Source organism: Argiope bruennichi, chromosome X2 (genome assembly GCF_947563725.1).
Source record: "Argiope bruennichi chromosome X2, qqArgBrue1.1, whole genome shotgun sequence".
Lineage (NCBI taxonomy): Eukaryota > Metazoa > Arthropoda > Arachnida > Araneae > Araneidae > Argiope > Argiope bruennichi.
In genome coordinates, this window is record NC_079163.1 from 19452468 (window position 1) to 19466522 (window position 14055).

Sequence of the window (14055 nt, forward strand, 5' to 3'; positions counted from 1 at the left end):
TAAAAACCATGCTCTAAATTAAGTATGGTGTACATAAAAATGTAATTATTTTCCGCATAATACCTTAGATTTACTCATCACTCTAATCTTTTCCATGCCTGTTATACCATTTGGTATCACTTAAGTAAAGTTCTTTTCATAGGATTTTCAATTTAATTTGAGATAGAGAGAGTTTGATGCGGTCCATATGGTAATACGATCTGGATTCAAATGAATAATTAATAAACAAGTTTAATTGATTAATTAAGAACAAAATAAATACTTATAAAGAACTTCTAGGTTCTGCAGGTCTTTTTTTTTACTAATAAATGGTAATTTGAGTCGGAAAGGTAAAGAGCAGTTACATTTTAAATTACTGCTTAGAATGTGAATAAATAAAAACATGAGAAAGCAGGGCAGTTCTAAAATCATTTGAATTTATTTATTTTTAATATTCTTATTTTCCATTACATTCGTCATTATTTAATCCCCCTGATAACTGTTATTTGGAAATAAAAACTCTAAAATGCCATGCGAATTGTTTATTACCATTCAAAATTTCAGCGGGAAAATTTTAACTCCAGGTGTAATTTGTTACAAACTAATAATGCACAGTAAGTTTCTGGGTTTTCTTTCTTTTCTTTTGTGAAGAGGAAACACATGAAATTTCTCTAAAATAAGAACATTCTGAACCTATTTTTCTTTCCTTTTTATTCCTCTTATGTTTGACCAAAATACTTCTCGCCCGTGGAGAACTCCCTCACGTGCACGTTTAAAAAGGACGCTTACTCTTGGCACAAAAATAGAACAATCCGCGGGCTCGATTCTTCAGAATTTTCACAGGCAGATTTCCCGTCCAGGTGGCAAAACGCTATGAATTTATGAAACAAATCAGACATCTTGAGAGCCATCTTTTTTTTTCTTTCTTTTTTCTCTATAGTTCTACCCTATTGTATTTGACTCTAAAAATAGACCAGCAGAGCCGTGCAGTGAGAGTCTATGGACGTCTGAAAGTGATGACGAAAGCATACTTTTATTAATTTAGATGGCTGCTTTCAATAAATCTGATAAAAGAGATGGGCAGTCATTTTGTTCCATTCAATATCTCCTTTCATACTCAAGTCTATTTATAAAGACTTTATTCAACTACACAATGGCTGTACATTTTTTAAAAAAAGAATTTTCAAATATATTCGCTTTTTTTAAAGCAAAGAATTGGATTTAAAATAAAAAGTTCCGTAAAAGATGCTGGATTTAAAAGTTCGTCAATGTTTCATCAATTTTTATTTTAATTAACAAACATTGAATTCATGGTTGTTCAAAACGGATTTTCTTGTATTTATTTTGATGAAGTCGTAAAAATTTTTGTCAGATTTTGAAACGCTTATGTGATTAATTAATATGCAAGTATACACAGTTTATCCAGCTGTTCTATAATTTAAGTTTATTTATTCAAAGATTTTCAAATATTTTAAGTTTTTAAAAATTTATATTTAAAGTAAATATTTTTATAGTTTAATAAAATGCTTAATTAAAATTTCAAATACGTCTGCCATTATATGAATATTCAGCTGCGCAAGAATTTAATATTATTTATTCAAGGATTTTCAAACATTTTAAGTTTCTAAAAATATATATTTAAAGTAAATATCAAGGATTTATAATAAAATGCTGAATTAAAATTTGGAATACGCTTATCAATATATTATTACAGAATTTATTCAGCTGCACAAAACTGCATTATTATTTATTCAAAGATTTTCAAATATTTAAAAAATTCTTTCTTAGTGCAAATAATTTTATTGCTTAAAAACTGCTGAATTAAAATTTCAAATACAAAATCAATGTATTAAAACAGAGTTCATCAGCTGCTCAAAAATTTAATATTATATATTCAAGGATTTTCAAATATTTCAAGTTTTTAAAAATTCATATTGAAAGTAAAAGTTTTTTAAGTTTAATAAAATGCTGAATTAAAATTTCAAATACGCCTATCAATATATTAATACAGAGTTTATTCAGCTGCTCAAGAATTTAATATTATTTATTTAAGGATTTTCAAATATTTTAAAAATTCATATTTAGAGCAAATATATTTATTGTTTAAAAATTGCTGAATTAAAATTTCAAATACATCTATCAATATATTAAAACAGAGTTCATTCAGCTGCTCAAAAATTTAATATTATTTATTCAAGGATTTTCAAATATTTTTAAAATTCATACTTAGTGCAAATATATTTACAACTTAAAAAATCCCGAGTTAAAATTTCAAATACATATATCAAAGTATTAAAACAGAGTTTATACAGCTGCTCAAAAATTTAATATTATTTATTCAAGGATTTTCAAATATTTTTAAAATTCATACTTAGTGCAAATATATTTACAACTTAAAAAATCCCGAGTTAAAATTTCAAATACATATATCAAAGTATTAAAACAGAGTTTATACAGCTGCTCAAAAATTTAATATTATTTATTCAAGGATTTTCAAATATTTTTAAAATTCATACTTAGTGCAAATATATTTACAACTTAAAAAATCCCGAGTTAAAATTTCAAATACATATATCAAAGTATTAAAACAGAGTTTATACAGCTGCTCAAAAATTTAATATTATTTATTCAAGGATTTTCAAATATTTTTTAAATTCATACTTAGTGCAAATATATTTACAACTTAAAAAATCCCGAGTTAAAATTTCAAATACACATATCAAAGTATTAAAACAGAGTTTATACAGCTGCTCAAAAATTTAATATTATTTATTCAAGGATTTTCAAATATTTCAAGTTTTAAAAATTCTTATTTAAAGTAAAAGTTTTTATAGTATAATTAGACGTTGAATTAAAATTTCAAATACATCCATCGGTATTGATTTTAATTATTTGAGTGTTGAATTCATATTATACAAAATGTATCATCTGGTATTCAAAAGTGAAATTTTATTTTCAAAATTTCATACAACAGGCTTTGGAAAATTTATGTGGTTACTTAAAAAAAGGTTATTCATTTTTTTCGCGTCAATAAAGTTTTCTTAAAAATGGACAACAACTTCAAATAGTTTTTATGGAAATTTTTTAGTTGGCGATAAGATTAAAATATTGTGATTCCATCAATTTCTTTTAAAGCAAATCTGATATGGCAAACCGCCATTTCGCCATTTTATTAAAATTTTCTAAAGCAAATCTTCAATTAATTTTCTCCTTATATATAAAAATATGCACCATTTATTTTTTAAATTTATTTGGAATACTCGATTAGAAAAATTTTATTACGAAAATATGATCAAAAAAATAAACTAATTGAAAATGTGTTGCAAATAGGAAAAGTGTAATAATCCCTGACTAGTTGAATGACTTCCCTTAGCTCCGTCAATGTAAAAGGTCAAACTCCTTGTATTACAAACATTTATGTGGCATAATAGACAAGAGTTAAATATAATTATGAAAAATCTTGTCCGAGACATAATTTGAAAAAATAATCTTGTATGTTCAAGAATAATTACAAATATAATTTGAGCAGTCACAGTTTATTAATAAAATATAATAATTTTAAGATATAATAACATTTATTTATTTTATTAGAAAATCAGTAAAGAAAACAGTATTTAATTAGATTTTTTTTCGATACCAACGAGTTACAAAACATCAGCTAAAAAATTCATCTTTGATACGATTTACTAAATATTATTAATGAAAAATAATCACATTTTTATTTCTAAATAAAACAAAATAAATATTTTGTTCAAACAGTACAAATAATCTAAGACCAATTATCAATAACAAACAAAAATACTTATTCTACACGTCTTTCTAAAAACAATAATTTTATTTTTTAATATTAAATTTCTTGACAAAATTCGTCAATAATTTCACAAGAAACTAATTTATTAATCAGAAAATATCGCCAAAATAAATAAAACTTTTATTATAATAAACTATATTTGAAAGCATCGTATACTTCTGCAATGCATATAAAATACACAAATATTCAAATTTTGTTATAGAGCTCAAATTTATATAAATTAAATCAATAAAAAGATATTTTAATAAAACGAAATTTCCATTTTTAACAATAGAAATCCATATTTAACAATAGAACCATCTTTCTTATTTCATGCTCTGACTTCTTAAAAATCAAAATAGAATAAAATCTTTCCTGAAAAGTTTGTAATAATGAACATGTCTTAAACATATAAATTACGATTAGACAGAAAATACGATAAAAAATGTTGCAGATTATGAAATTTAATACTCTGATTTTATTGTTTGAATAGAACTATAAGATTGACCCACTTTCCGCGCGCTGAAACAGAATTTATGCATTACCGGCGTTTACCCCATATTTTGAACGAAAATTTTTTTCTAAATTCTCTTATATATTCTTGAAAAAAACTTTGATGAAAATAAGAAACAAAACTGAATGATTACAATTTTGACTCAACCATTCCTATTTCCAAAGTGGGAAAAAAATTCTGTCTTCCTGGATTCTGAAATCATAGATTATTTCTTCAAACGAAAAATTAAATTTACATATCGAAAACTTTCACGTATAAGTGATTTCATTTATATTCACATAATTCATTTATATTCACATTTTCATTCACATAAAAAGAGCACATTTTCGTTCCTAATTAATAGTTAAAAATGAAACATTTCCATTTTAAGATGGTGATTTATAAATAATTACATAAACTTAAAAAAAATGTACTAATTAGGAATTCTATTTCAATAGGCATTATTAAAATTCCTTCCTTGGTCTAGATCTGTTTATACCGTAAAAAATTATTTAATTATAACTAATTGTTGTTTCCTAAGAGAAAAAAAATCATTTTCAGTTTCGCTAAATTCCGGAATATCAAATTACTTTCTCAGACAATAAACTAATTTTCAATAATTCAATTTAAAAGGAAACTTGCTCCAATTAATAATGTCATTGACATAAAAACAAGTCTTCCATTTAAGTTAATACGTAAATAATGAATTGATTTAAAATTTTAAAAAAACTTATAAGGAATTACAAAAACATAAAAAAGGACTTATTATGAATGAAAATAAAAACCGGAAAAGAATAAATATTATTTTGTTAAGTGCCGTTTTCTAGTCCTCCTTTTTAATACTTAAATAATGAACTTATTTAAAATTTAAATAACATAAAAAATTATAAAATCATAAAAAAGACCACTTATACTTAATGAAAACAAAAACCGGAGAGGAGTAAACATTATTTTGTAACTGTGGTTTTCTAAAGGGGAAAAAAAAAAAAAAAAAAAAAAAAGATTCTTCTTCTCTAAACTTCAAAATCTCAAATTACTTTTTCAGAAACGGTAAACAAACTTTTTATAACCAACATAAAAGAAACTTGAACAAATAAGTAATTTCATTTACTTAAAAAATACGTTTTCTTTTTTAGTAAATGTACAAGAAAAGAAAATTTCAATTTTTTAGACTGATGTTTTTCAAAGAACTAATTTACAAAAAAATGTGCAATAAATTACAAAAATTGATAAATAGTAATTATAATTCAGTAACTATTCTAATCTAATCCCTCCCATAAGGGATTGGCCATGCGGACAAGAGCCAAGCATGGAAGTGAAAGAACTAATAAAAAGAACAAAACGTGACTATTTACCGAGAGGTAGTTTTCTCCACTTAGTTTTCTTCTTTCCGCCCATCTCTGAATCCTGCCTCTCACAGTCTCTTCCGTCTGTCTTTTACCCCATGCCTTCACCTTCCAAGGGCATCACGGGTGTCGTCACTAAAAAAATAAATTTATCGCTCGTTTGGCGGAGGATTCCTTGCTCAATTGGAAGATTTACAAAGGAAATAATGTCAAAAGCTCAACAACAGCTCTCCAGCTAATTCCTGCTTGGATTGAAACACTCTCTTCTTCCAAAAGGTTAGGTGGTAGGGGGTGTTAGGAGAAAATTTCTGCTTATGTAAAAGAGATAAATAGGAAAGATGGCTGGGTTTTATCGAGAAAAGGCCTTGAATTTAGTTTGAAAATTTTTTTGAATATCATTTCATCGTTGGAAATATGTGTTTGAGCTTTTCTTGTCAAACGCATCATATTCTTGTACACTGTCATTTACGCTTCTACAGTTTTTAATATTTGACAAAAGGTATATAGCTAGAAATAAATTTAACAATGACAGTTTTTAAAAACATATTTTTAATAGTATACTATAAGGTAGATTTTTTTTAAACGATATTCTGTCTTTTGGAGTTCAATTTGCAATTCTTTATCTAATATATAAAATTGAATTTCTGTTTGTTTGTATTTTATGCGCTTTTGTACCATTCATCCGATTGCGATAAAACTTCGCCAATTTATTGCTTGCAGTTGTGCGAAGGTTATAGGCATAGCGCAATTATTATATTATATGTAATATATAAAATGAAATTTTGTTTGCTCGTATTTTATGTGCTACCGTTCCGTTCATCCGATTGCGATAAAACTTTGTCAATTTATTGCCTGAACTTGCGCAAAGATTATAGGCATGGTACAATTATTATATCTAATATAAAACTGTTTTTTATCTGTTTTATGCGCTGCCGTACTGTTCATACAATTGCAATATAACTCTGCCTACTTATCGCTTTGAACCTAGAAAATCCATGTTTTTCACATGGTCAGTTGTATGTTAGATGCTCATGTGTCAGACAGCCAGGAAATTTATTTATTTTTCCTGAAGATGGAAAAGCAAAAATATTGTCTACTCAAAAGTATATTTGGATAATAATGTCAAAAAGGCAGAATAAATATTATTTATACTTCTCCTTTATATATCCCTCAATTTTAATCAATGTATACATTGTTGACCAGAAAATAAATATCATTCTTTCTATCATTCCTAATTAAACAAGATAGCTATTTCAAATTTCAAAGGATATTTCCTAAATTATTTTTTCTGCGGCAGAAACGCGCCGGGTACCAGCTAGTTATAAATATTATAGATTATTGAACTTACCTTTTTCTCAAATGCACTTCTAGGTGGCACCATCGTATTGAATCAAATTTTAATTAAATAAGTTCATTCATTAATAATTAAGTTCTGAAAATTTTAAAATAATATATTGTTATAAACAATAATTATTGTTGTTAATAACAACAACAATAACTATCAACAAGTGTTCAAAATTTCTGTATTCAATCATATCAGAAAGTCAGTGGAAAAATCAATTACAAGATTTTACCTTCAAAAAACTTGAAGGAAGACAAGACAAATAAGAGTGTATAATAAAACCGTATTGATAAAATCTAACTTGGGTTCGGTGATACTGTATGATGTTCCGTGATACGATATCAGATGATACTGTATGATGTTCGGCAAAACTGTATCAGATGATACTTTATGATGTTCGGCGAAACTGTATCAGATGATACTGTATGATGTTCGGTGATACTGTAACAGATGATACTGTATGATGTTCCGTGATACTATATCAGATGATACCGTATGATGTTCGGCGAAACTGTATCAGATGATACTGTATGATATTCGGCGAAACTGTATCAGATGATACTTTATGATGTTCGGCGAAACTGTATCAGATGATACTGTATGATGTTCGGTGATACTGTATCCGATGATACTGTATGATGTTCAGTGATACTGTATAAGATGATACTGTATCAACTTGATACTTTATACCAGAAAGGCAAAAATATCAGTTACACAAAACTGATATAGATAAAATACATTAGATATCACTATTGTTACTTATGAAAATCATATCAGCTTGGTTCTTTTTAGGTCTGATTACCTATCAACCTGATACGAAGCACGAAGTGGAAGCAGTATCATCCAATTCTAATCCAGCATTCTGACTTGGTATTACGTTTACTTTAATTATCAATTTATAGTATTTCTTATCATTGCCTGGAATAAAAATATTTCTAATGCATCCTTTAATCTTCCCGTGCAATATTTATTAATTAGATTAGAGCTTCTAGGATTAATTTTAACTTATCATTTTTATTGAAATAAACTGGTAACTCAAACAACAAAATTGTTACCAGTAAAATAGTTTGACCATAAGTAAAAATTAAATTTTGAACATACATATACTTTTTAGAATATAAATATTAAAAAAAATATACATAAATTGAAAATATTCATAAATATATTCATTATATTATTGGGAATCTTGTAAACCAGATTCGAATTAAAATATATTCATTATATATTTTAATTCAAAGTAAATGTTTACAAATTTTCTTTTTTTATAATATTTATTATGGCTTAATTCTTTGATCATATAGCTGTCGATGTTCCATTTTTCAGCGATTATTGTTCTAAATTATTGATAAAAAATAGTTCTTAGGTTTTAACAAGCTAAGATTTTTTTAAAATTTTATTCACATTATTTTCTATTTCTTAGTATTTATATTTGAAGTATTAATCTTTGATATGTTTGATAAGTTATTGTTAAGATTATCAGGAATATTTTTTAATTTATTTTTTCAAATTTCCTATGGCGCTGGTATAGTTTTCATATGGTTTCAGAATTCAATTAAAATTAATCAATTTATTGGTATCTAAATTCTGAGAATATTAAAAAAAATTATTGTCATTGAAAAAATACAATTGTGCAAAATTTGAGAAATCTAGCACATCAGAAAGGTTAAAAATATCGATTACATATCGAATATCGAACGATATATCGATTACAAAACTTCCTCCATTAAAAACATGAAATTAACTAACACGGAAAAAATTAAGTTAGCTAAAAATATGTAAACTTATCTCTATGAGGTTAGCGAATGTTATCATTTTTTTTTTTTGCACTCATTTAAGTAAAAGGATTCATTAAGAGGCCCTTCAAAAATAGAAGATGCTGTAAAGGTACCATCTTTATTCAAGAAGTTCATTACCTTGATCTTTTGGGGAAATCTGTCATTCGATTGTATTCATGAATTGATATCAACAGAATCGGATGTTACTGAATGTACTATTAAATTATAAATAAAAGTATAAAGTAAAAATTCGGTTTTTGTTTGTTATGAGAATTTCTATGCTTTTCCAGGTGAAAGTGGTTCAGGAAAAATAGAAATAATAGAGTCATCCCATATGGCTCTCGAATAGCTTCAATAGTTCTAATGCAAAAAAAAAAAAAAAAAAAAAGTTTTAAAAAAATAAGCGGGAATGTTTTCCCCTCGTCTTTCTTGTACACTTAGAAAATCTAGCACTTTCCTTTCGGTTTCCCTTCCATCCTTCGCTACATTCCTTCAACGTATAGTGGAGGGTGAGGTGGAGTGGGGAAAGGCGGCAAACCCTCCAAAGAACAGCAATCCGCAAGAACATGTATCCCACGCCTCGCAACTTTCACTCCGGCATACGTTTTGTGTTTCGCAGTGAAGTGAAGAATACTGAGTATGCATTTCAGACACCTTCTATTCCACTGATTGGTACCAAAATTTGTGACAAATATCCATCTGTAGCCATAAGATCATATACCAAATTTCATCCATACGGTTGGGATTTAAGGTTATCGCGTTCGCACACACACGAATATACAGACCAGTATTTTGTCATCCCTTTGACAGGTTTGGTCCAAACTTTAACACACATCTAAGGATTATCTGTCAATAAGACCATGAATTGAACTCCCCAGGGAGCACTTGCGGGAGAGAAATCTAGTATTATAGTTGGTTCTCGCGACCTGTTGGGTACATAAATGGTGTTGGGCAACTACCCCTACCGATGGAGGGACGTGCCTCCTACGAGAAGGGTTGTATCGTGGCCGGTGATGGCCCGTAGGACTCAACCTTTCATGTCGCTTATGCTGGCTTCCCGTCCAGTCTTTCAGATTTATCCGTGCGCCTGCGGGCTGGTCAAGTAGCTGTTTATGGTTACACATCTAGTGATATCTCAAGATAAATCTATATAGTAAATTATATCCAATTAGCTCTTTATATATTTGAGTTATCGTGTTCAAATGCATGTGAGCTTGCAGAGAAATTTCAGTTCATGGATTTTATCCACATTTTGATAGAAATCTCCAAATAGAGTGTTAAGATAACATACCAAATTTCAGTGCTCTTGCTCAGTGCGTTTTTCACTAGTTGTGTTCACAGACTGATATAATTCATTTTGGTGGTGGTGGGGGGGCACACAGAGAGGTCTGAAACGTGGGGACCCGTTAAGGAGAGAGAGTTCCCGTTCCAGAGGTTTCTTGAGATTAAAATGCCTTCTCTCTAGACTTCAAATACGAGATGGTAAAAAATATAAGAAAACAACGGGAATGGTTTCCACGTTTTCTCGCATATCCCTAATTAAGATGTTAACTACCTCCACCACATGAAAATTATGGGCCTTGAGCGAGACTGTAAAGTTTTTATATTTTTATTGTCCACCTCCTGCACATGAGCGCTTTGTACTTCATAGTACGATGAAGTAAAACGAAATAAATTTTGTACACCTTATTTTTAATCGCTTGAAAGTAAAATTTGACACATAACTACAATTTTAATAAGAGGATCACGTACCAATTTTATGCATTTGCGTTTTTGAATTATCGCGTCAACAATTTATCCTTGGCATTAATTGTTATAAGACAATTAAATGAAATCGTTTGCAATACAATACAGTTTTAGAAAATCCGAAAATGATGCCTAAAATAGCAGTAAAAACACAAAAGATTGTGTATCTGAAAAATGAGTAAAACCACGACATATTAATTTTGTTTTTTGATATACAGCTAAATGACAGTTTCATCTTTATACATTCATATAAAAGATGATATTTTTACCTATAAAAGATATAATAATCATGAGCTTTTATAGTGTTATCAACATAATTTTTTTTCGCTGTGGGTTCTTCGTATTCAACAATTATATTTTGTAAATTATATTATACTTTGAACACAAACTCTAGATAACATTTCAGAAACTGGAAATGTTTTTATATATAATATCTGCATTGTTTTTTAGATATTTTTTTTGTCTCGTAGGGAGCTGATTAAATAATAATCACCTTAAAGTTACTATGAAATGTTTCTCTCTCTCCCACACACACACTCCGAAAGTGTGTGACTTTCCTGACAAACTCAGATAAATCTGCTACCATCATAAGAGGAAAAATGCGGTGCACATAATTCTCTGATCTTCAGGTAACGTTTTAAAATTGTTTATCTTATTCCATGAATATAGCTGCCAAAGTCTGGACCAAAAATAATAAAAAGATCATCAGTGTAATGAATAATTTTTGCCTTTACATACGGCTCGGTGATTTTCATAAATATCCTAATATGTAATTTAAAAATATAGATGGAAAGGTTTTGCTTATTCGTTCGAATTAAAATTCAACTTATACATGCTGAGATACAACTATAAAATTTAACAATTTGAGTACACATTTATTTGAAACGACTTTTATATTTGAAGCGCATTTAATTTTTTGAACATGTGAAGGCAGTAGCTCTAACTTAAGAACTCTTTTATATGTCCCGGGATAGCCTAGTTGGTAGGGTGTTGGATTCGCATCCCTTGGGTTACGAGTTCGAAACCCGCCAGTCGAAGACTCTCCATGTGTGTGGTGGCTGGCGCACCTATAAATCTGTCCTGGTCACAAAGTCCTTCAAGTCGACAGTAACACTACTGGGGGACTGGTTCAGAGGTGGTCTTTCTTTGATTCAGATCTAAATTACGACCTGTGGATGATTGAATGAAGTCCGTCTCGTAAAAAGGGTTGTGACGTGTGAATAGCTAAATCGTACTCTTGGGCCTAGTTGGCTCTATTGAAAAAACAATCATTCGGCTTGTTCGCCGCTCATTCGAGCTTAAATCGGTGATAGATAACTGTCAGCGAGCTTTAAAGTGCCATAAGCCACAACACACAGAATGCTGATTTTAAATTATTCATATCTGTTTTAACTGTTTCATGGTAAAAAAAATTGCTGATTCAATTTCTTTATGAATATTTTACCATAAATTATCGCCAAATTTTAATTTCAATTTTGTTCCAACTTGAATCATAATTGTTTTAGAAATATCTATTTTTGATTTAAGGGTTCCAATCACTTTCTGAAAATTTTTATTTTCGTTTTTAATATCTTCAGTTTCCAGTATATTAGTTACTAATGCCTTAATATTTTTTAATATATCATTCTTAATCTTACTTAAAAGATTTCAACTATATTAGTAAAAGTGTTTTGTTGACTTTTTTACTTATGTTCTTAAATGTTTTACCAAAATGTTTATTTATTTTATCTACATTTGTATTATGCTGTTTATCAAATTACATTAATCCAATATACGATCAACTGAAGTACTTTTAAATTCCTAATCAATTTCATGACTTAATCAATCAACTGCATAATTACAGTAAATTATCATTTTGTGGCGAGTTTACAAATAAACTAACTGGTTATTTGCGGAACAATAAATTGCTAGTCTTTTAATGCACTCTAAATCACATTGTTACCCGCTTGCACTTGGGGGTTAATAATGCTACTAAAGGAATCTGTATAATTAAGTTCTTGAGGCGGATTTATTTTAAAAGTATTATAATAAGCATAGAAATGTTTTTCAATGCCTTTTCCATATGATTTATAACTTGACTCATTCAAATTTCATCAAACACCGGCAGCATCTCTTATGGATATTTATAAAATTCATCAGTGATATATTGATTAAATCATCAATGATATATTGATTATTGTTAGATATGGATATTTTATGCCGATTTTTATTCTTGAACAATCCATTTTGAGATTATAAATCATGCATAATAATATGATATTTATTTAATTTATCCTTTAAGATATCAATTTCTTTGTTCAAAGTCTCTGCTTCTCTAATCCAGTTTATTTGGGTTTATACTTTAAAGAAAACGTTTTTAACCAGTTGTGGAAAACCTCATTATGACTATTTAATGAAGAATTTACAGTTATTTGTTAATATTCACGATTCAAAAACTTCCAAAAGGAGGAAAAGAACATTTTTAAGAAGCAAAAAGGTAATATGAATTCCCCCCCCCTTTTTTTGTGGAAAACTATTGTTATTGATAGTTTTCAAGATATGATTCCAAAAGCATGCAAATTTATGATGCCCATAGAAGCTACATATCCTACTTATATAAATTGGAAAACAATAAATACTGATAAAGAACTGTGAACAAATGAAATCATTATTGGTAGTTTTAGTAATTGCATTTGTGTGATCTATCGTCAGTACAAATGCAATTTATTCACAGGGATAATGAATTGTGATTTAACATGGGATTTTTTTGGCTATAAACATACAAGGGGTTTTCAGATAAAAAGGTACGAATCGACACTGTGGGTATAAATGAAGACTTTATTCAAAGTATACACCATAGGCCTGAGCACAACGATTCCATTGATTAACGAGCCGAAGGATCCCTTGTTCCCAGACCCAGTCCTTCACAGCGTTCTTGAGTTCGCCATCCAAGGTCCGTTACTTGTTGAATTCCTCAAGCACAGAAAGACCATTAACTCCGATGTGCACTGTAAGACACTCCGAACACTACGCAGGTCCATCAAGAACAAAAGACCGGGGCTACTCAAGGAGGGTGTGGTTCTTCTCCATGATAACGCACTTCCACACGTCTCCAGGCTCATACACGCGGAACTGGCCAAGTTCAAGTGGGAGCAGCTCGACCATCCGTCCTATAGCCCGGGCATGTCGCCCTGCGATTTTCATGCGTTTGTTCCCCTGAAAAAACATCTGAAAGGGAAGCGCTTCCACTCGGACGGAGAAACTCAAGGACGCTGTGAAAGACTGGTTCTCGTCACGGCCACATTAATTCTGAGATTAACGAGCCGAAGGAATCCTTCGGCTCGTTAATCAGTGGGATCGTTGTGCTCAGACCTATGGTGTATACTTTGAATAAAGTCTTCCTTTATACCCACAGTGTCGTTTCGTACCTTTTCATCTGAACACCCCTTGTACAATTTAACTTATTCGACCGTACTTATTTCTGATTTATAAACTACAATTTATGCTTCGAAACGTTAGTTTGAAATTAATAGTAGAAATTGAAAATGACATTCTTCAAAACATTAACGTGTCGCTAAAACAAGATAATTTAGCCCTTTGCGGGG

At 29.2% G+C, this 14055-nt stretch overlaps 1 protein-coding gene across 2 annotated transcripts in view; it reads right to left on the reverse strand.

Moving 5' to 3' along the window:
• LOC129960064 (uncharacterized) overlaps positions 1-5753 on the reverse strand; it is an 83930-nt gene extending 78177 nt beyond the window's left edge. For both annotated transcript variants that reach the window (XM_056073122.1, XM_056073123.1), the window contains exon 1: positions 5618-5753. In XM_056073122.1, the coding sequence (XP_055929097.1) occupies positions 5618-5660 (43 nt within the window). In that variant the 5' untranslated portion in view covers positions 5661-5753. The remainder of the gene's footprint in view (positions 1-5617) is intronic.
• Positions 5754-14055: the final 8302 nt, after the last annotated feature.